Source organism: Lathyrus oleraceus, chromosome 7 (genome assembly GCF_024323335.1).
Source record: "Lathyrus oleraceus cultivar Zhongwan6 chromosome 7, CAAS_Psat_ZW6_1.0, whole genome shotgun sequence".
Classification (NCBI taxonomy): Eukaryota; Viridiplantae; Streptophyta; class Magnoliopsida; order Fabales; family Fabaceae; genus Lathyrus; species Lathyrus oleraceus.
In genome coordinates, this window is record NC_066585.1 from 63,143,927 (window position 1) to 63,164,679 (window position 20,753).

Consider the following 20,753-nt stretch of genomic DNA (forward strand, 5'->3'; position numbering starts at 1 on the left):
TATCAGAAGTTGCTTTCAGAGCCTGCTGCTCTACTTCCCTTTCAGAAGTTCTCTCAGTTAAACGCAACTCTTGCGCTTCTAGACTGCTCTGCAGCTCTTCAATTCTCATGGTGCTCAGATCTTTGGAATGTTCTATTGCTACCACAATGTAATCAAATTGACAAGTAAGGGATCTCAATACCTTCTCCATGATTGTTTCTTCAGAAAGAGTTTCTCCACACGCTTTCATCTCATTAGTGATTAGAATCACTCTGGAGATGTATTCAGAAACTTTCTCATTATTCTTCATGTTGAGATTCTCATATTGCTTTCTCAAGGACTGAAGCTTCACCTTCTTCACTGATGCGTCACCACCATAACATCTAACCAGTGTGTCCCACGCAGCCTTTGCTGTCGTTGAATTTGCAATCTTCTCAAACACATTTACATCAACACATTGATGAATGAAGAACAATGCTTTCTGATCCTTCTTCCTTACTTCCTTCTGCGCGTTTTTCTGTTCATCCGTCGCATCTGCTGCTACCGGAACATAACCATCAGTGACAAGATCTAGAACATCTTGAGCACCGAACAGTACACGCATTTGGATCATCCAACGATTCCAGTTTTTACCGTCAAATACTGGAAGTTTGGTGTTCATGTTGCCGTTTCTGTTCATCTTTCTACCTTGCACAGTACACTCAGATTTCTCACACAGTGTTTCCCAACCCACAGAATTAAAATTCTGATCAGATTTTGTTCAAGATTCAACACGAATCTAAGAATCAAAATCAAACACACAAGACCTCACGTTCACTCGTGTTTCCCGTGTTTCCCAATGAATCCGAACCGGAGCTCTAGATACCAATTGTTGGTGCAAAGGTAGAATAAAAAATGAATATTCTATTAAGAGAATGACGGCTACAAAAAGGATTAAAAGTTACAATGATTGACACCCTATTTATAAGCTAAAACTAGGGTTACTACAATAGGATAAAATACTAAAATACCCTCTAACAAACTTAGGGGCTAAGAAAATAATACAATTTAAATATGAATTAAATCTAATAAAATCTAATACCTAAAAGTATTTTATATATTAAATTTGTTCTCTCACTTTTGAAGTGGGTAAAGAGGAAGAAATTAGTTTAATGTAATTTTCTTCATGATTGAGACACCAGATCCAGCTAGCTCTTACAAGAAACAGATAGGACTATAAATGGATTCTTGTTTTTGGTTGGGATTTTGGGGGTTAATTTAATTTCAATAATTTATCATTTTCTTTCGTTGATTAATTTTATTATTATGTGATTGTTTTTGTGGCAATTATTATGAATTTCAAGTAGTAATTGTAATGATAGAAAAAAAGACTAGGGGTTTGAAGAAGGCACTGTGAAGTGTCATTTTCCTGTTTACATACATATATGTTTCTGGACATGTATTTTCACCTTTTGTTTTAAATACTAATTAAGTATTGATACTAAGTTTTACCAAATTCTACAAACATGCCATTCTGATAATTTTAGTACTCTTTTTGACAATAATCGCTTTAATGGTTGTTATATATTTTGTTGATATAAGCACGAAGAAGCTTTAGAAGAAAAATAGGAAGGTATAGTTGAAACAAGTTTCCATTTAAGTGATAATTTCTGATAACATGGTGATATTACATATTTTTTGGATGCAGCTTTTAGACTAGAAGGATCATGATCATATTATTGGCCCATACAAGAGAGTTCAACAGTGGATTGAGAGCACAAAAAATGCAACGAAGCCACATTTTAATGAAGTTCATAATGTTCTCTATAATTCTTTAATATATATTGTAGCAGACATCAAAAAGCTTTATACTTTACTTGTTAAACTAAGTACTTGTTTTCTCTTACTAACCATACACTCCCACCAAAATAAAGACATAAATAGAAATTAGATAATGAAATTATATATTAAAAAGAATGAATATTTTATATATTTGAATTTTCATTACAATTTTTTTATAATCTATTTACTAAGCTGCAATTTCTAATCCAAACAACACTCCGGCATGTTTGGCAGCTTCGTCATCCTTAAAATAAGTCTTTATCATTTTGTCGAATACATGCCACGTCAACAAACTATCCGATGCAGCTTGATGAGCATTTCCAACTGCCCGACACACATCAAGCGTAGTAGCTACCCGCTCGAGACCACCATAAAGAGAGTTGCAGGACTTCATCATATATTTCATGTCATAAACACTTTTTCCAAACAATACTTTAACCATTTTCAAAAAATCCTCTAACAGGTTTGGTAAATTCATTCCGGTCAGGATCTTCACCAAATATCCAAAATCATAAGCGCTACTAAACGTGACCCAAGTAACAAAATCGTTATAAACAAGTATCGACGAGAACATTAGTTCAGCGAAAAGCTTTGAATCCACACCGTGAAATAAATTGCGCTCAAAATTAATCCCTTGACGGCGGAGCATATCAATGGAATCTTGATTACAGAGATCATGATTGACGTCAAAATCACAGAAGTTAAACTCCCAGATGTAACTGTTATTGGTTCCAAAGTCAGGAAGGTTTCCCTCAGAATCCGAAAGTGTGAGTCCAACTTGAATGAGTTTAAGATCATCGACATTGGCTTTCAAATAACGGTAGTGATCAGAGGGTAGAAGATGACGATAGTCAATTTTTGGGGAATGAATTACGCCGGGAAATTCAGTATCCATTGAAATGATTAGATGATGTTCAGAGATAGCTTGAAGGATGAGATTGAATTCATACTCTAAATTGTACGCCCAAACTTCACGGATAATGACTTCCTTCAACATGCTCATGTTGAGTTTCTTGAAGAATTGATTTTGAAGTTGAATTGAAAGAGAGAAAAAACAACTGCAGGTGAATACTAGGATTGTGTGATGCTATGAGATGAGAATAGATTTGGCTTTTTTATATTAAAAGTAAACCCTAAACCCGGAAAAGATATTCCTTGGAAAGTGGGAAATAAATTGAATAAGTTATTTAATCATATATTTTTATTAGGTTAGTTTTTCAAAAATATTTTAATAAATATCTATTTGGTAGGATTTGAATTAATATTCAAATAAATATTTCAAAAATTATTTCTAATTTCTTAATTTATAGTTTTTTAAATATTATTTGATTTGATTTTATAAACAAAATTAGATTTGATTTTATAGCATTAATTAATAAAAAATTATATTGAGAGTTTTCTTTTTAATTTGTTATAATTTTTATATTTTTTAACCTTTCTAACTTTCATTATAGTTTGTTATCTCTTTTATTGTAAACTTAAATTCAAATTTGATTTTTATATTTTGAGTCAGTTGTGATTTTATTCATCTTATTTTGAATTTATAAAATATATCATTAAATTTCTATAAAATATTTTCAGATAGGTTGAGGCTATTTATGCTACAATACTTTTAGTTGATTAATGAGTTGTTAATTCACATAGTGATGTGATCGACAATGTATATGTAAATTAAAGCTTTTATTTTTGACATGATATAGAGTTTAAAGAAAATCTTACAACTTACCTACATAAAACCCTAAAAGAAATATAAAATTTACAATATTTGTGAGGCAAGATTTACAAAGAGACTCTAGACTAGGAAAATACAAATGGTATAGTGTTTGCTATAACTATTATTGTGATATTAAATATCGGTAAAATATGAAATGAATTAAATAACATAAGTAATATAAGATTTTTTTTAAAGAAGTTAGACACTTTAAATAGAATGTATATTTTTAAATTTGACGTTAAGGGCGAAGAGTATTATTAAAAAAGAAAAGGAACAATACAAAGGAGAAATAAGAAATAATCAAAGGAATACCATTGCTTCTTTCAAAAATTTGGAGGTTCAAATGGGTCAGATAACACAACAAATAGTCATTCCTCAAGTACAATAAAACTGGTGTTTGCAAGTTTGATTTTAAAAAATTTCGTCTACTGATTTGACGCACATCTGACGACTAACTCAACCGGATCACCTATAATTCCAAGAAAATTATTTCGACTGATATTCTACGCACTATGCGGTATGGAATGCATGTTATGATATGTATGGATGCAATAGCTATGATGGATATGTTGAATCGGCGATTCAGGATCAAAATCAGAGTGTAACAGTTGCCCCTATTTAAGTATCTTCAACCAGATTATATGCAGCAGGACACTCTTCATATGATCACGGTGGGAGATAGTTAAATACTAAGAATACCCGGATTTTGATCCTGAAATGGAAATGCTATGATGTGATATGCATGGATGAAAGACTTTTGCTTCTGAACTTATCTGTTAGGGACATAGTGAATCCTTAACAGGAGATGTCATTCCAGACAAAACAATCTGTGGGGAATACTGATGGCCCACAGAGAAACAGGCAAATAGGGTAAAATAACTCGCTAGGGATAACAATCATGCTGGAGAGTCAGACACACACTGGGGAGTACTCAAAGTGAAAGTTGATATATGACACTTTGAATACAAGAGATTCCGTCAGTAAGTTCGCACATGACTTACTAACAACTCGAATATATATATATTTTTTTTAGAAAATTCCCACAACAAGTTCATAAATGGTCTGACAACACTGGAATAATCAAAGAAAAAGGGTCTTAAAAACAGGTTCAAACATGACCTGGGAATACTGGAATAAAAAGTTCAGCAACGGGTTCATACATGACCTGACAATGATGGGGAATGTCAAGGAGTTCTGACAGTAAGTTCAAACGTGACCTGACGACATTTGAAAGTTCAAAGAGAGTATATCAATAGGTTCATACATGACTTAATGACAACTTGAAACATTCTTGACAAATCCGGATATTTCTCACAAGACAATCGTCCGATCAAAAATTTCGGAAAATACTGTCACTGAAAAAGTCAAAACGATAGCTTTCTAGGAAGCACCGGGGTCAAAAAGGACAGAAAACTCTCTGTAGGTGCCAACAATAATTGGACTTATACCATAAACGTAGATCGCCACCATCCTTAGACGAATTAGTTCCAGTTACCACTGGACTTCAAGGGTGCTGGTGACAACCAAACGTAAAGATACCCTTTACAGATGGATTTAACAGATGCTGGTGACAACCTAACTTTAAAATGATACCAGTTACAACTAGATTTGACAGATGCTGGTGACAACCATACTTTAAAAGGATACCAGTTACAACTGGATTTGACAGATGTTGGTGACAACCTAAATTTAAAAGGATACCAGTTACAATTGGATTTGACAGATGCTGGTGACAACCAGACTTTAAAGGATACCAGTTACAACTGGATTTAACAGATGCTGGTGACAACCAGACTTTAAAAGGATACCAGTTACAACTGGATTTGACAGATGCTGGTGACAACCAGACTTTAAAAGGATACCAGTTACAACTGGATTTGACAGATGCTGGTGACAACCAGACTTTAAAAGGATGCTAGTTACAACTTGATTTGACAGATGCTGGTGACAACCAGACTTTAAAAGGATATCAGTTACAACTGGATTTGAAAGATGCTAGTGACAACCAGACTTTAAAAGGATATCAGTTACAACTAGATTTGACAGATGCTGGTGACAACCAGATTTTAAAATGATACCAGTTACAACTGGATTTTAAAATTTGAGCGCCAGTTACAACTGGACTCAACAGGTAATGCCAAATAACAATTGGACTTGCAAACAAATGTTGGTTACAACCATACTTACAGGTACCAATTACCATTGGATTTTGAAACCAAAATGCTAGTTACAACCAGACTTGAGAGGTAATGCCGATAAAAATTGGACTCGTAAACAATACTGGTTACAACCAGTCCTTTTTTTAAAAAGATACCAGTTACAACTGGACTTGACAGGTAATGCCAATAACAGTTGGACTTATTAACAAATACTGGTTACAACCAGATTTTAATGTTATTATTTTATATTTTTTATTCCACTTTTATCTAATTTGATTTTTAATAATAAATGATAAAGTTTTATTCAAATATGATGGGTTTTATTGTTATTTGGTTATGTATTAATGAAACACAAAGTTTTATTCAAATATGATGAGATCTTCATAGTCTTCAGCTAAGTAACAAAACTTCAGAAAATCTTCAGCTAGAACCTTGACAGCATCTGGCTTGACATCTTCAGAGTCTTCATCTAAGTAACAAAACTTCATAAGCTTGTCATTCTTCAGAAGTTTGATGATCAGAGTCACGTCCAAAAACATAAGCGAAGAGAACATTGTAGCAACAACACAACGTCTTTCCAAAACTTATTAAGAGTGAATCAACACAGAAGCAGAAAGAATATGGTAGCAACAACATAGCGTTTTTCAGAACTTCTCATGAGTGAATCACATAATAGGAATTCAGAATAAATGTTCAGAAATTGATGACGTTGAACATCATAAACTTAGAATCAGAACTGGATATTAAAGTTACACAATAATAAATCATTCGAATATCAAAATTGTTTTCACACAAATACTAAATTATTATCATCAAAACTCAAAGATATAAATAAAAAACCAACTCTTGTTCTAACATGAACTTGTTTATTTGTGATGAATATGTGATCCAGATGCTTGTAATAGGATGTTAAGAGTGGGGGATATAGTTTTAAACAAGTTTCCATTTATAGCTACAACATAGTTATATAAATGGATGAATATTTAATTATATTTGAAGTTACTAATTGATTTTAATGTGTATGAAGAATACTCAATTCTAAATTCCTAAAAGTATTTTATATATTAAATTTGTTCTCTCACTTTTGAAGTGGGTAAAGAGGAAGAAATTAGTTTAATGTAATTTTCTTCATGATTGAGACACCAGATCCAGCTAGCTCTTACAAGAAACAGATAGGACTATAAATGGATTCTTGTTTTTGGTTGGGATTTTGGGGGTTAATTTAATTTCAATAATTTATCATTTTCTTTCGTTGATTAATTTTATTATTATGTGATTGTTTTTGTGGCAATTATTATGAATTTCAAGTAGTAATTGTAATGATAGAAAAAAAGACTAGGGGTTTGAAGAAGGCACTGTGAAGTGTCATTTTCCTGTTTACATACATATATGTTTCTGGACATGTATTTTCACCTTTTGTTTTAAATACTAATTAAGTATTGATACTAAGTTTTACCAAATTCTACAAACATGCCATTCTGATAATTTTAGTACTCTTTTTGACAATAATCGCTTTAATGGTTGTTATATATTTTGTTGATATAAGCACGAAGAAGCTTTAGAAGAAAAATAGGAAGGTATAGTTGAAACAAGTTTCCATTTAAGTGATAATTTCTGATAACATGGTGATATTACATATTTTTTGGATGCAGCTTTTAGACTAGAAGGATCATGATCATATTATTGGCCCATACAAGAGAGTTCAACAGTGGATTGAGAGCACAAAAAATGCAACGAAGCCACATTTTAATGAAGTTCATAATGTTCTCTATAATTCTTTAATATATATTGTAGCAGACATCAAAAAGCTTTATACTTTACTTGTTAAACTAAGTACTTGTTTTCTCTTACTAACCATACACTCCCACCAAAATAAAGACATAAATAGAAATTAGATAATGAAATTATATATTAAAAAGAATGAATATTTTATATATTTGAATTTTCATTACAATTTTTTTATAATCTATTTACTAAGCTGTAATTTCTAATCCAAACAACACTCCGGCATGTTTGGCAGCTTTGTCATCCTTAAAATAAGTCTTTATCATTTTGTCGAATACATGCCACGTCAACAAACTATCTGATGCAGCTTGATGAGCATTTCCAACTGCCCGACACACATCAAGCATAGTAGCTACCCGCTCGAGACCACCATAAAGAGAGTTGCAGGACTTCATCATATATTTCATGTCATAAACACTTTTTCCAAACAATACTTTAACCATTTTCAAAAAATCCTCTAACAAGTTTGGTAAATTCATTCCGGTCAGGATCTTCACCAAATATCCAAAATCATAAGCGCTACTAAACGTGACCCAAGTAACAAAATCGTTATAAACAAGTATCGACGAGAACATTAGTTCAGCGAAAAGCTTTGAATCCACACCGTGAAATAAATTGCGCTCAAAATTAATCCCTTGACGGCGGAGCATATCAATGGAATCTTGATTACAGAGATCATGATTGACGTCAAAATCACAGAAGTTAAACTCCCAGATGTAACTGTTATTGGTTCCAAAGTCAGGAAGGTTTCCCTCAGAATCCGAAAGTGTGAGTCCAACTTGAATGAGTTTAAGATCATCGACATTGGCTTTCAAATAACGGTAGTGATCAGAGGGTAGAAGATGACGATAGTCAATTTTTGGGGAATGAATTACGCCGGGAAATTCAGTATCCATTGAAATGATTAGATGATGTTCAGAGATAGCTTGAAGGATGAGATTGAATTCATACTCTAAATTGTACGCCCAAACTTCACGGATAATGACTTCCTTCAACATGCTCATGTTGAGTTTCTTGAAGAATTGATTTTGAAGTTGAATTGAAAGAGAGAAAAAACTGCAGGTGAATACTAGGATTGTGTGATGCTATGAGATGAGAATAGATTTGGCTTTTTTATATTAAAAGTAAACCCTAAACCCGGAAAAGATATTCCTTGGAAAGTGGGAAATAAATTGAATAAGTTATTTAATCATATATTTTTATTAGGTTAGTTTTTCAAAAATATTTTAATAAATATCTATTTGGTAGGATTTGAATTAATATTCAAATAAATATTTCAAAAATTATTTCTAATTTCTTAATTTATAGTTTTTTAAATATTATTTGATTTGATTTTATAAACAAAATTAGATTTGATTTTATAGCATTAATTAATAAAAAATTATATTGAGAGTTTTCTTTTTAATTTGTTATAATTTTTATATTTTTTAACCTTTCTAACTTTCATTATAGTTTGTTATCTCTTTTATTGTAAACTTAAATTCAAATTTGATTTTTATATTTTGAGTCAGTTGTGATTTTATTCATCTTATTTTGAATTTATAAAATATATCATTAAATTTCTATAAAATATTTTCAGATAGGTTGAGGCTATTTATGCTACAATACTTTTAGTTGATTAATGAGTTGTTAATTCACATAGTGATGTGATCGACAATGTATATGTAAATTAAAGCTTTTATTTTTGACATGATATAGAGTTTAAAGAAAAACTTACAACTTACCTACATAAAATCCTAAAAGAAATATAAAATTTACAATATTTGTGAGGCAAGATTTACAAAGAGACTCTAGACTAGGAAAATACAAATGGTATAGTGTTTGCTATAACTATTATTGTGATATTAAATATCGGTAAAATATGAAATGAATTAAATAACATAAGTAATATAAGATTTTTTTTTAAAGAAGTTAGACACTTTAAATAGAATATATATTTTTAAATTTGACGTTAAGGGCGAAGAGTATTATTAAAAAAGAAAAGGAACAATACAAAGGAGAAATAAGAAATAATCAAAGGAATATCATTGCTTCTTTCAAAAATTTGGAGGTTCAAATGGGTCAGATAACACAACAAATAGTCATTCTTCAAGTACAATAAAACTGGTGTTTGCAAGTTTGATTTTAAAAATTTTCGTCTACTGATTTGACGCACATCTGACGACTAACTCAACCGGATCGCCTGTAATTCCAAGAAAATTATTTCGACTGATATTCTACACACTATGCGGTATGGAATGCATGTTATGATATGTATGGATGCAATAGCTATGATGGATATGTTGAATCGGCGATTCAGGGTCAAAATCAGAGTGTAACAGTTGCCCCTATTTAAGTATCTTCAACCAGATTATATGCAGCAGGACACTCTTCATATGATTGTTGAAATGTATATTTCGTGTCGGGTTTTTGTTATCGTATCCACAGAGATTGTAAGATATCACTGTCGTTCAATGGTTGAATTAATCTTAACTTAATGTAACAATAGGGTTTTGGTTTTAATCAAGTTATCTTGCATACAAAGTAATTAATTGCGGTAAAAGTTATGTTTTGATTAAATGAGAAATATTGTCAAAGTTAGGTTTCAATGATCACTTTGCATGTATTTGCTCGGTCAACAATATTATAAACTCCTTTAGATGATAAAGAATTTCACAAGGTCCTCTCAATGCGTTTCTCTCGAACACCCATTGTGAGTTTTGCTATTTTGATCCATTGTTTCTCTCGAACACAATCTATCAAAATGACAACTTTTTGGTTCAACCTTATGGTGAACAAAATCATTCGTTACTATCTCTAGCTAACAAACAAGTTTGGATGAAAACCTAGGTCAAGAATCGGTAAACATCTCTCGATCAAATACCAACACAAATAGTTTTAAATAGAAACAAAGTTTTCATCATATATTTACCGTTAAAGAGTTTACATATGAGGATCCTTACATTTACACACAAAGCTAGAAATCACCTACATCTAACCTTGACAAATGGATGACTTAGCTACTCATTTTCATGGTAGCTTGGTCGGCAAGTAAGGAAAGAAGGTTGATCAACATCCAAGTCGGATAATCGAAGTTGGATGGGAATCCACCTTCTTTTTGTGGAAGATGGTTGCTAGATGAAGAGAAATGAAATTAGGGCATAAAAACTCCCACAAAACAATGCTGTAAAATATCTAGAAGAAAGTACAAAAAATGGAAAAGTTGGTAAAAATGAGGTATGGTGCCCAAAAGTGGCACCTGCTACTTATAGACAAGTGCAGAACTGTCATGTTCGCTAGGCGAGCAGAATGGCTCGCCTAGCGAAGGTCAAATATGAGCACAAAAAGCCCCTGCGCCCAGAGCAAACAGGGCCTGCTGAACTGTCATGTTCGCCTAGCGAACATACCTTCGCCTAGCGAAGGGCACGCTTCAACCTTCGCCCCAGCGAGGTTGAGAGGTTTTGCTACTGGAATGCTCGCTGGGGACTCGCTAGAGCCTCGCCTAGCGAGTGAGTGTTGGCTGCACTTTTCACCAAAACAGAATGAATTCGCTGCAAACTTCGCCCTGAGCTCGCCTAGCGAATTAATTTGCTAATTTACTGGAGCTGTTCGCCAGGAGCTCGCCTAGCGAACCCATTCTTCGCCACAGCCTCGCCTAGCGAGCAGGCAGATGAAATGCTCCTATTCTTTGGTTCCTTTGCCAATTCTTTTGTTTCTTTATTATCAATTAATTCATGCCTTTCCTGCACAATAACACACACATCAAAGGCACCAAGCTTGTTTATCAATGTAACGCATTCCATGTAAAACAAATGTGATTTTGACAATTAGAGCAAGGAAAAAGAGTGAAAGATGCCCACATATGATAGCTCAAATAAGCACTTTTGGGCATCTAACAACTCTCCCCAACTAGATTCTTGCTTGTCCTCAAGCAAAGTATGCCTCTTGAAGGACAAGAGGATTTGCTTTAAGAAACGGTTTCTCCGAAGTTGGATAAACGGCTCAAACACAAGCGAAATTCGCATATACAAGTTCCCAACGGTTCGAATAAAATAATACCTAGGAACTTAAACTTAAATAGCAATGCAAAATATTCATCTATCTACAACAATACTATTCTGAATGAATCATCCTATCTCTCCTCTTCGAATAAGGAATGAAGATTTTGCGCGTTTGCAACCGCGGGACTAATCTCACTCTCTAACAAATAACGAAGAAATCAAACAGATTCATACAATGTCTAATCAATTAAAAATGGTACTGTGGAAGCATAAAGATCACTAAGGGCTTTTCGGTTGAAGCTTGGTTAGGTTAACAAACAAGGGTCATTTCTAAGGCCATTGAAACGAAAGTGCCGATGCAAAAGAGACATTCACAGTATTATTCACACTACTCGACTTTGTTTCATTTGTTTCTTATTTGAAACCTTCACAACACATATTCCACAACTCAAATTTTATTTTTCTTCCAAGCAAGCATTCATTTTCATTCTTTCTATTTTTGTTCTTTTCTTTCACATCAAATATACAAAACAGATGTTTCTTTTCTATATTTTCTATACATATATTTTTCTATGCTTGCTCGGTTTTTCTTATCTTTTTCAAGAGTTGTGGTACTTACCAATTCTTTTTCGTTCTCCCCAACTTATTTCTTCCACACCCTAAGTGAATGCTCTTAACTTTTTACGGCAAAAGAACAATAATCAAGATTTTCCGGGTTGTAAAAAAAAAGATTTTTGAGATCTCGCTTTATTTCAAGCCGAGATTCAACTGTTTAGGCTCAAAGGGGTTAACAAATACTCTCTCTGCTCACAGGTAAGTTGTTTTTGGATGTAGTTGTGCTCGAAAGAAACCAAGTGCCTTGATCATTTCTAATTGCTTCCACAATTTCACAATAATAAAAGACAAATAATGAATCACATGAATCAACAAAACTTATTAGAATCCAGCATTTAAGTGAACAATGGAGGTTTCCTCACAATTTGTGGTTTTAAGTTCTAGATGAAGCATTCATTCAATTATGTTGCAAAAAGACAATATTCAATTTACCAAAAAGAGTAAAGTTCCTAATGCATTCTAAAATTCTAGCCGACGGTAACCATGTACCTTAGCTTCATTCACTTGTTTATTCTTATCATTGTCATCCAAGCTCGGATGCACCTTCATTGGGTACTTCTTGAGGAGCAACCAATCTAGAAGGGTTTGCCACTCAATCACCCAAAAATTTATTAAACACACAAAATTAAAAACAAAAATAAATAACATTACTGAAAATATAAATTTGTTCGTGGGGGACAAAACACCCCAATAGTACACACCATAGTCAAAATACAAAATCCGAAGATACAAAAAGAAATAACATAAAAACTGAAAACACACAAAAACTTAACCCACAAAGGGCTCAGGACTCCTCTTCGCTACCGGCCTCAGAACCGGTAGCCTCATCATCAACATCATCATCATCAGCAGCCTCAGCGTCCACCCCCTCACCATAGATTGGCCTGTCCACAGGCCAATTAGCGTTAAGCATAAACTGCTCACGCGCTAATAATGCTCGAGCACCGGAGGGGTCATTACCTTGCAGCTCCAACCTCTGCATACTGCTGTGCATATCAATCATAGCTCGTTGGGATGCTGCCATCCACTCAAAACTGTAGTCACAAACAGCCTGCAGGTACGGATCAAGTCCGGGAGAAGAAGCACTAGGACCATCAGCAGCCCGAGTACTTCCTGAGGCTGCACTGCCACCGGTAGTCTTAGCTCTACAGTACTTAGCCACATACCTATCATCTATAGGTGCCGGGATTCGAACCTGCCCACGAGACGGAAGTCTCACCCTAGCCTGAACACATAAGCTCATAATCAAACACGGTAAGGCCAAGGGACAATTAACACGAGCCCCTGACTTAAGCCCGCTCTCAACCACGGTCTTCAGCTCATTGGCGATTATCCTCGCGACATCTATCTCGACATTTGTGAGGATGGAATGGACTAAATGTGCCACTGGGATCGGCACAGTAGAGGTGTGTGATTTGGGCTGGATGTTGGTCAACGGCAACGGCGCCATTTTGTTGAAATGTATATTTCGTGTCGGGTTTTTGTTATCGTATCCACAGAGATTGTAAGATATCACTGCCGTTCAATGGTTGAATTAATCTTAACTTAATGTAACAATAGGGTTTTGGTTTTAATCAAGTTATCTTGCATACAAAGTAATTAATTGCGGTAAAAGTTATGTTTTGATTAAATGAGAAATATTGTCAAAGTTAGGTTTCAATGATCACTTTGCATGTATTTGCTCGGTCAACAATATTATAAACTCCTTTAGATGATAAAGAATTTCACAAGGTCCTCTCAATGCGTTTCTCTCGAACACCCATTGTGAGTTTTGCTATTTTGATCCATTGTTTCTCTCGAACACAATCTATCAAAATGACAACTTTTTGGTTCAACCTTATGGTGAACAAAATCATTCGTTACTATCTCTAGCTAACAAACAAGTTTGGATGAAAACCTAGGTCAAGAATCGGTAAACATCTCTCGATCAAATACCAACACAAATAGTTTTAAATAGAAACAAAGTTTTCATCATATATTTACCGTTAAAGAGTTTACATATGAGGATCCTTACATTTACACACAAAGCTAGAAATCACCTACATCTAACCTTGACAAATGGATGACTTAGCTACTCATTTTCATGGTAGCTTGGTCGGCAAGTAAGGAAAGAAGGTTGATCAACATCCAAGTCGGATAATCGAAGTTGGATGGGAATCCACCTTCTTTTTGTGGAAGATGGTTGCTAGATGAAGAGAAATGAAATTAGGGCATAAAAACTCCCACAAAACAATGCTGTAAAATATCTAGAAGAAAGTACAAAAAATGGAAAAGTTGGTAAAAATGAGGTATGGTGCCCAAAAGTGGCACCTGCTACTTATAGACAAGTGCAGAACTGTCATGTTCGCTAGGCGAGCAGAATGGCTCGCCTAGCGAAGGTCAAATATGAGCACAAAAAGCCCCTGCGCCCAGAGCAAACAGGGCCTGCTGAACTGTCATGTTCGCCTAGCGAACATACCTTCGCCTAGCGAAGGGCACGCTTCAACCTTCGCCCCAGCGAGGTTGAGAGGTTTTGCTACTGGAATGCTCGCTGGGGACTCGCTAGAGCCTCGCCTAGCGAGTGAGTGTTGGCTGCACTTTTCACCAAAACAGAATGAATTCGCTGCAAACTTCGCCCTGAGCTCGCCTAGCGAATTAATTTGCTAATTTACTGGAGCTGTTCGCCAGGAGCTCGCCTAGCGAACCCATTCTTCGCCACAGCCTCGCCTAGCGAGCAGGCAGATGAAATGCTCCTATTCTTTGGTTCCTTTGCCAATTCTTTTGTTTCTTTATTATCAATTAATTCATGCCTTTCCTGCACAATAACACACACATCAAAGGCACCAAGCTTGTTTATCAATGTAACGCATTCCATGTAAAACAAATGTGATTTTGACAATTAGAGCAAGGAAAAAGAGTGAAAGATGCCCACATATGATAGCTCAAATAAGCACTTTTGGGCATCTAACAACTCTCCCCAACTAGATTCTTGCTTGTCCTCAAGCAAAGTATGCCTCTTGAAGGACAAGAGGATTTGCTTTAAGAAACGGTTTCTCCGAAGTTGGATAAACGGCTCAAACACAAGCGAAATTCGCATATACAAGTTCCCAACGGTTCGAATAAAATAATACCTAGGAACTTAAACTTAAATAGCAATGCAAAATATTCATCTATCTACAACAATATTATTCTGAATGAATCATCCTATCTCTCCTCTTCGAATAAGGAATGAAGATTTTGCGCGTTTGCAACCGCGGGACTAATCTCACTCTCTAACAAATAACGAAGAAATCAAACAGATTCATACAATGTCTAATCAATTAAAAATGGTACTGTGGAAGCATAAAGATCACTAAGGGCTTTTCGGTTGAAGCTTGGTTAGGTTAACAAACAAGGGTCATTTCTAAGGCCATTGAAACGAAAGTGCCGATGCAAAAGAGACATTCACAGTATTATTCACACTACTCGACTTTGTTTCATTTGTTTCTTATTTGAAACCTTCACAACACATATTCCACAACTCAAATTTTATTTTTCTTCCAAGCAAGCATTCATTTTCATTCTTTCTATTTTTGTTCTTTTCTTTCACATCAAATATACAAAACAGATGTTTCTTTTCTATATTTTCTATACATATATTTTTCTATGCTTGCTCGGTTTTTCTTATCTTTTTCAAGAGTTGTGGTACTTACCAATTCTTTTTCGTTCTCCCCAACTTATTTCTTCCACACCCTAAGTGAATGCTCTTAACTTTTTACGGCAAAAGAACAATAATCAAGATTTTCCGGGTTGTAAAAAAAAAGATTTTTGAGATCTCGCTTTATTTCAAGCCGAGATTCAACTGTTTAGGCTCAAAGGGGTTAACAAATACTCTCTCTGCTCACAGGTAAGTTGTTTTTGGATGTAGTTGTGCTCGAAAGAAACCAAGTGCCTTGATCATTTCTAATTGCTTCCACAATTTCACAATAATAAAAGACAAATAATGAATCACATGAATCAACAAAACTTATTAGAATCCAGCATTTAAGTGAACAATGGAGGTTTCCTCACAATTTGTGGTTTTAAGTTCTAGATGAAGCATTCATTCAATTATGTTGCAAAAAGACAATATTCAATTTACCAAAAAGAGTAAAGTTCCTAATGCATTCTAAAATTCTAGCCGACGGTAACCATGTACCTTAGCTTCATTCACTTGTTTATTCTTATCATTGTCATCCAAGCTCGGATGCACCTTCATTGGGTACTTCTTGAGGAGCAACCAATCTAGAAGGGTTTGCCACTCAATCACCCAAAAATTTATTAAACACACAAAATTAAAAACAAAAATAAATAACATTACTGAAAATATAAATTTGTTCGTGGGGGACAAAACACCCCAATAGTACACACCATAGTCAAAATACAAAATCCGAAGATACAAAAAGAAATAACATAAAAACTGAAAACACACAAAAACTTAACCCACAAAGGGCTCAGGACTCCTCTTCGCTACCGGCCTCAGAACCGGTAGCCTCATCATCAACATCATCATCATCAGCAGCCTCAGCGTCCACCCCCTCACCATAGATTGGCCTGTCCACAGGCCAATTAGCGTTAAGCATAAACTGCTCACGCGCTAATAATGCTCGAGCACCGGAGGGGTCATTACCTTGCAGCTCCAACCTCTGCATACTGCTGTGCATATCAATCATAGCTCGTTGGGATGCTGCCATCCACTCAAAACTGTAGTCACAAACAGCCTGCAGGTACGGATCAAGTCCGGGAGAAGAAGCACTAGGACCATCAGCAGCCCGAGTACTTCCTGAGGCTGCACTGCCACCGGTAGTCTTAGCTCTACAGTACTTAGCCACATACCTATCATCTATAGGTGCCGGGATTCGAACCTGCCCACGAGACGGAAGTCTCACCCTAGCCTGAACACATAAGCTCATAATCAAACACGGGAAGGCCAAGGGACAATTAACACGAGCCCCTGACTTAAGCCCGCTCTCAACCACGGTCTTCAGCTCATTGGCGATTATCCTCGCGACATCTATCTCGACATTTGTGAGGATGGAATGGACTAAATGTGCCACTGGGATCGGCACAGTAGAGGTGTGTGATTTGGGCTGGATGTTGGTCAACGGCAACGGCGCCATTTTGTTGAAATGTATATTTCGTGTCGGGTTTTTGTTATCGTATCCACAGAGATTGTAAGATATCACTGCCGTTCAATGGTTGAATTAATCTTAACTTAATGTAACAATAGGGTTTTGGTTTTAATCAAGTTATCTTGCATACAAAGTAATTAATTGCGGTAAAAGTTATGTTTTGATTAAATGAGAAATATTGTCAAAGTTAGGTTTCAATGATCACTTTGCATGTATTTGCTCGGTCAACAATATTATAAACTCCTTTAGATGATAAAGAATTTCACAAGGTCCTCTCAATGCGTTTCTCTCGAACACCCATTGTGAGTTTTGCTATTTTGATCCATTGTTTCTCTCGAACACAATCTATCAAAATGACAACTTTTTGGTTCAACCTTATGGTGAACAAAATCATTCGTTACTATCTCTAGCTAACAAACAAGTTTGGATGAAAACCTAGGTCAAGAATCGGTAAACATCTCTCGATCAAATACCAACACAAATAGTTTTAAATAGAAACAAAGTTTTCATCATATATTTACCGTTAAAGAGTTTACATATGAGGATCCTTACATTTACACACAAAGCTAGAAATCACCTACATCTAACCTTGACAAATGGATGACTTAGCTACTCATTTTCATGGTAGCTTGGTCGGCAAGTAAGGAAAGAAGGTTGATCAACATCCAAGTCGGATAATCGAAGTTGGATGGGAATCCACCTTCTTTTTGTGGAAGATGGTTGCTAGATGAAGAGAAATGAAATTAGGGCATAAAAACTCCCACAAAACGATGCTGTAAAATATCTAGAAGAAAGTACAAAAAATGGAAAAGTTGGTAAAAATGAGGTATGGTGTCCAAAAGTGGCACCTGCTACTTATAGACAAGTGCAGAACTGTCATGTTCGCTAGGCGAGCAGAATGGCTCGCCTAGCGAAGGTCAAATATGAGCACAAAAAGCCCCTGCGCCCAGAGCAAACAGGGCCTGCTGAACTGTCATGTTCGCCTAGCGAAGGGCACGCTTCAACCTTCGCCCCAGCGAGGTTGAGAGGTTTTGCTACTGGAATGCTCGCTGGGGACTCGCTAGAGCCTCGCCTAGCGAGTGAGTGTTGGCTGCACTTTTCACCAAAACAGAATGAATTCGCTGCAAACTTCGCCCTGAGCTCGCCTAGTGAATTAATTTGCTAATTTACTGGAGCTGTTCGCCAGGAGCTCGCCTAGCGAACCCATTCTTCGCCACAGCCTCGCCTAGCGAGCAGGCAGATGAAATGCTCCTATTCTTTGGTTCCTTTGCCAATTCTTTTGTGTCTTTATTATCAATTAATTCATGCCTTTCCTGCACAATAACACACACATCAAAGGCACCAAGCTTGTTTATCAATGTAACGCATTCCATGTAAAACAAATGTGATTTTGACAATTAGAGCAAGGAAAAAGAGTGAAAGATGCCCACATATGATAGCTCAAATAAGCACTTTTGGGAATCTAACAATGATCACGGTGGGAGATAGTTAAATACTAAGAATACCCGGATTTTGATCCTGAAATGGAAATGCTATTATGTGATATGCATGGATGAAAGACTTTTGCTTCTGAACTTATCTGTTAGGGACATAGTGAATCCTTAACAGGAGATGTCATTCCAGACAAAACAATCTGTGGGGAATACTGATGGCCCACATTGAAACAGGCAAATAGGGTAAAATAACTCGCTAGGGATAACAATCATGCTGGAGAGTCAGACACACACTGGGGAGTACTCAAAGTGAAAGTTGATATATGACACTTTGAATACAAGAGATTCCGTCAGTAAGTTCGCACATGACTTACTAACAACTCGAATATATATTATTTTTTTTAGAAAATTCCCACAACAAGTTCATAAATGGTCTGACAACACTGGAATAATCAAAGAAAAAGGGTCTTAAAAACAGGTTCAAACATGACCTGGGAATACTGGAATAAAAAGTTCAGCAACGGGTTCATACATGACCTGACAATGCTGGGGAATGTCAAGGAGTTCTGACAGTAAGTTCAAACGTGACCTGACGACATTTGAAAGTTCAAAGAGAGTATATCAATAGGTTCATACATGACTTAATGACAACTTGAAACATTCTTGACAAATCCGGATATTTCTCACAAGACAATCGTCCGATCAAAAATTTCGGAAAATACTGTCACTGAAAAAGTCAAAACGATAGCTTTCTAGGAAGCACCGGGGTCAAAAAGGACAGAAAACTCTCTGTAGGTGCCAACAATAATTGGACTTATACCATAAACGTAGATCGCCATCATCCTTAGACGAATTAGTTCCAGTTACCACTGGACTTCAAGGGTGCTGGTGACAACCAAACGTAAAGATACCCTTTACAGATGGATTTAACAGATGCTGGTGACAACCTAACTTTAAAATGATACCAGTTACAACTAGATTTGACAGATGTTGGTGACAACCATACTTTAAAAGGATACCAGTTACAACTGGATTTGACAGATGTTGGTGACAACCTAAATTTAAAAGGATACCAGTTATAATTGGATTTGACAGATGCTGGTGACAACCAGACTTTAAAGGATACCAGTTACAACTGGATTTAACAGATGCTGTTGACAACCAGACTTTAAAAGGATACTAGTTACAACTGGATTTGACAGATGCTGGTGACAACCAGACTTTAAAAGGATACCAGTTACAACTGGATTTGACAGATGCTGGTGACAACCAGACTTTAAAAGGATGCTAGTTACAACTTGATTTGACAGATGCTGGTGACAACCAGACTTTAAAAGGATATCAGTTACAACTGGATTTGAAAGATGCTAGTGACAACCAGACTTTAAAAGGATATCAGTTACAACTAGATTTGACAGATGCTGGTGACAACCAGATTTTAAAATGATACCAGTTACAACTGGATTTTAAAATTTGAGCGCCAGTTACAACTGGACTCAACAGGTAATGCCAAATAACAATTGGACTTGCAAACAAATGTTGGTTACAACCATACTTACAGGTACCAATTACCATTGGATTTTGAAACCAAGATGCTAGTTACAACCAGACTTGAGAGGTAATGCCAATAAAAATTGGACTCGTAAACAATACTGGTTACAACCAGACCTTTTTTTAAAAAGATACCAGTTACAACTGGACTTGACAGGTAATGCCAATAACAGTTGGACTTATTAACAAATACTGGTTACAACCAGATTTTAATGTTATTATTTTATATTTTTTATTCCACTTTTATCTAATTTGATTTTTAATAATAAATGATAAAGTTTTATTCAAATATGATGGGTTTTATTGTTATTTGGTTATGTATTAATGAAACACAAAGTTTTATTCAAATATGATGAGATCTTCATAGTCTTCAGCTAAGTAACAAAACTTCAGAAAATCTTCAGCTAGAACCTTGACAGCATCTGGCTTGACATCTTCAGAGTCTTCATCTAAGTAACAAAACTTCATAAGCTTGTCATTCTTCAGAAGTTTGATGATCAGAGTCACGTCCAAAAACATAAGCGAAGAGAACATTGTAGCAACAACACAACGTCTTTCCAAAACTTATTAAGAGTGAATCAACACAG

The 20,753-nt window shown here is 35.4% G+C and overlaps 2 protein-coding genes across 2 annotated transcripts; both read right to left on the reverse strand.

The window, feature by feature from the left end:
• Positions 1-1,987: 1,987 nt before the first annotated feature.
• Positions 1,988-2,932, reverse strand: LOC127105590 (probable CCR4-associated factor 1 homolog 9). The gene has a single exon (XM_051042784.1). It carries the CDS (start codon positions 2,801-2,803, stop codon positions 1,988-1,990), a length of 816 nt encoding a protein of 271 aa, XP_050898741.1. The 5' UTR covers positions 2,804-2,932.
• Positions 2,933-7,646: 4,714 nt separating this feature from the next.
• On the reverse strand, positions 7,647-8,523 carry LOC127105591 (probable CCR4-associated factor 1 homolog 11). Its single transcript, XM_051042785.1, has one exon. It carries the CDS (start codon positions 8,460-8,462, stop codon positions 7,647-7,649), a length of 816 nt encoding a protein of 271 aa, XP_050898742.1. The 5' UTR covers positions 8,463-8,523.
• Between the last annotated feature and the right edge of the window lie 12,230 nt (positions 8,524-20,753).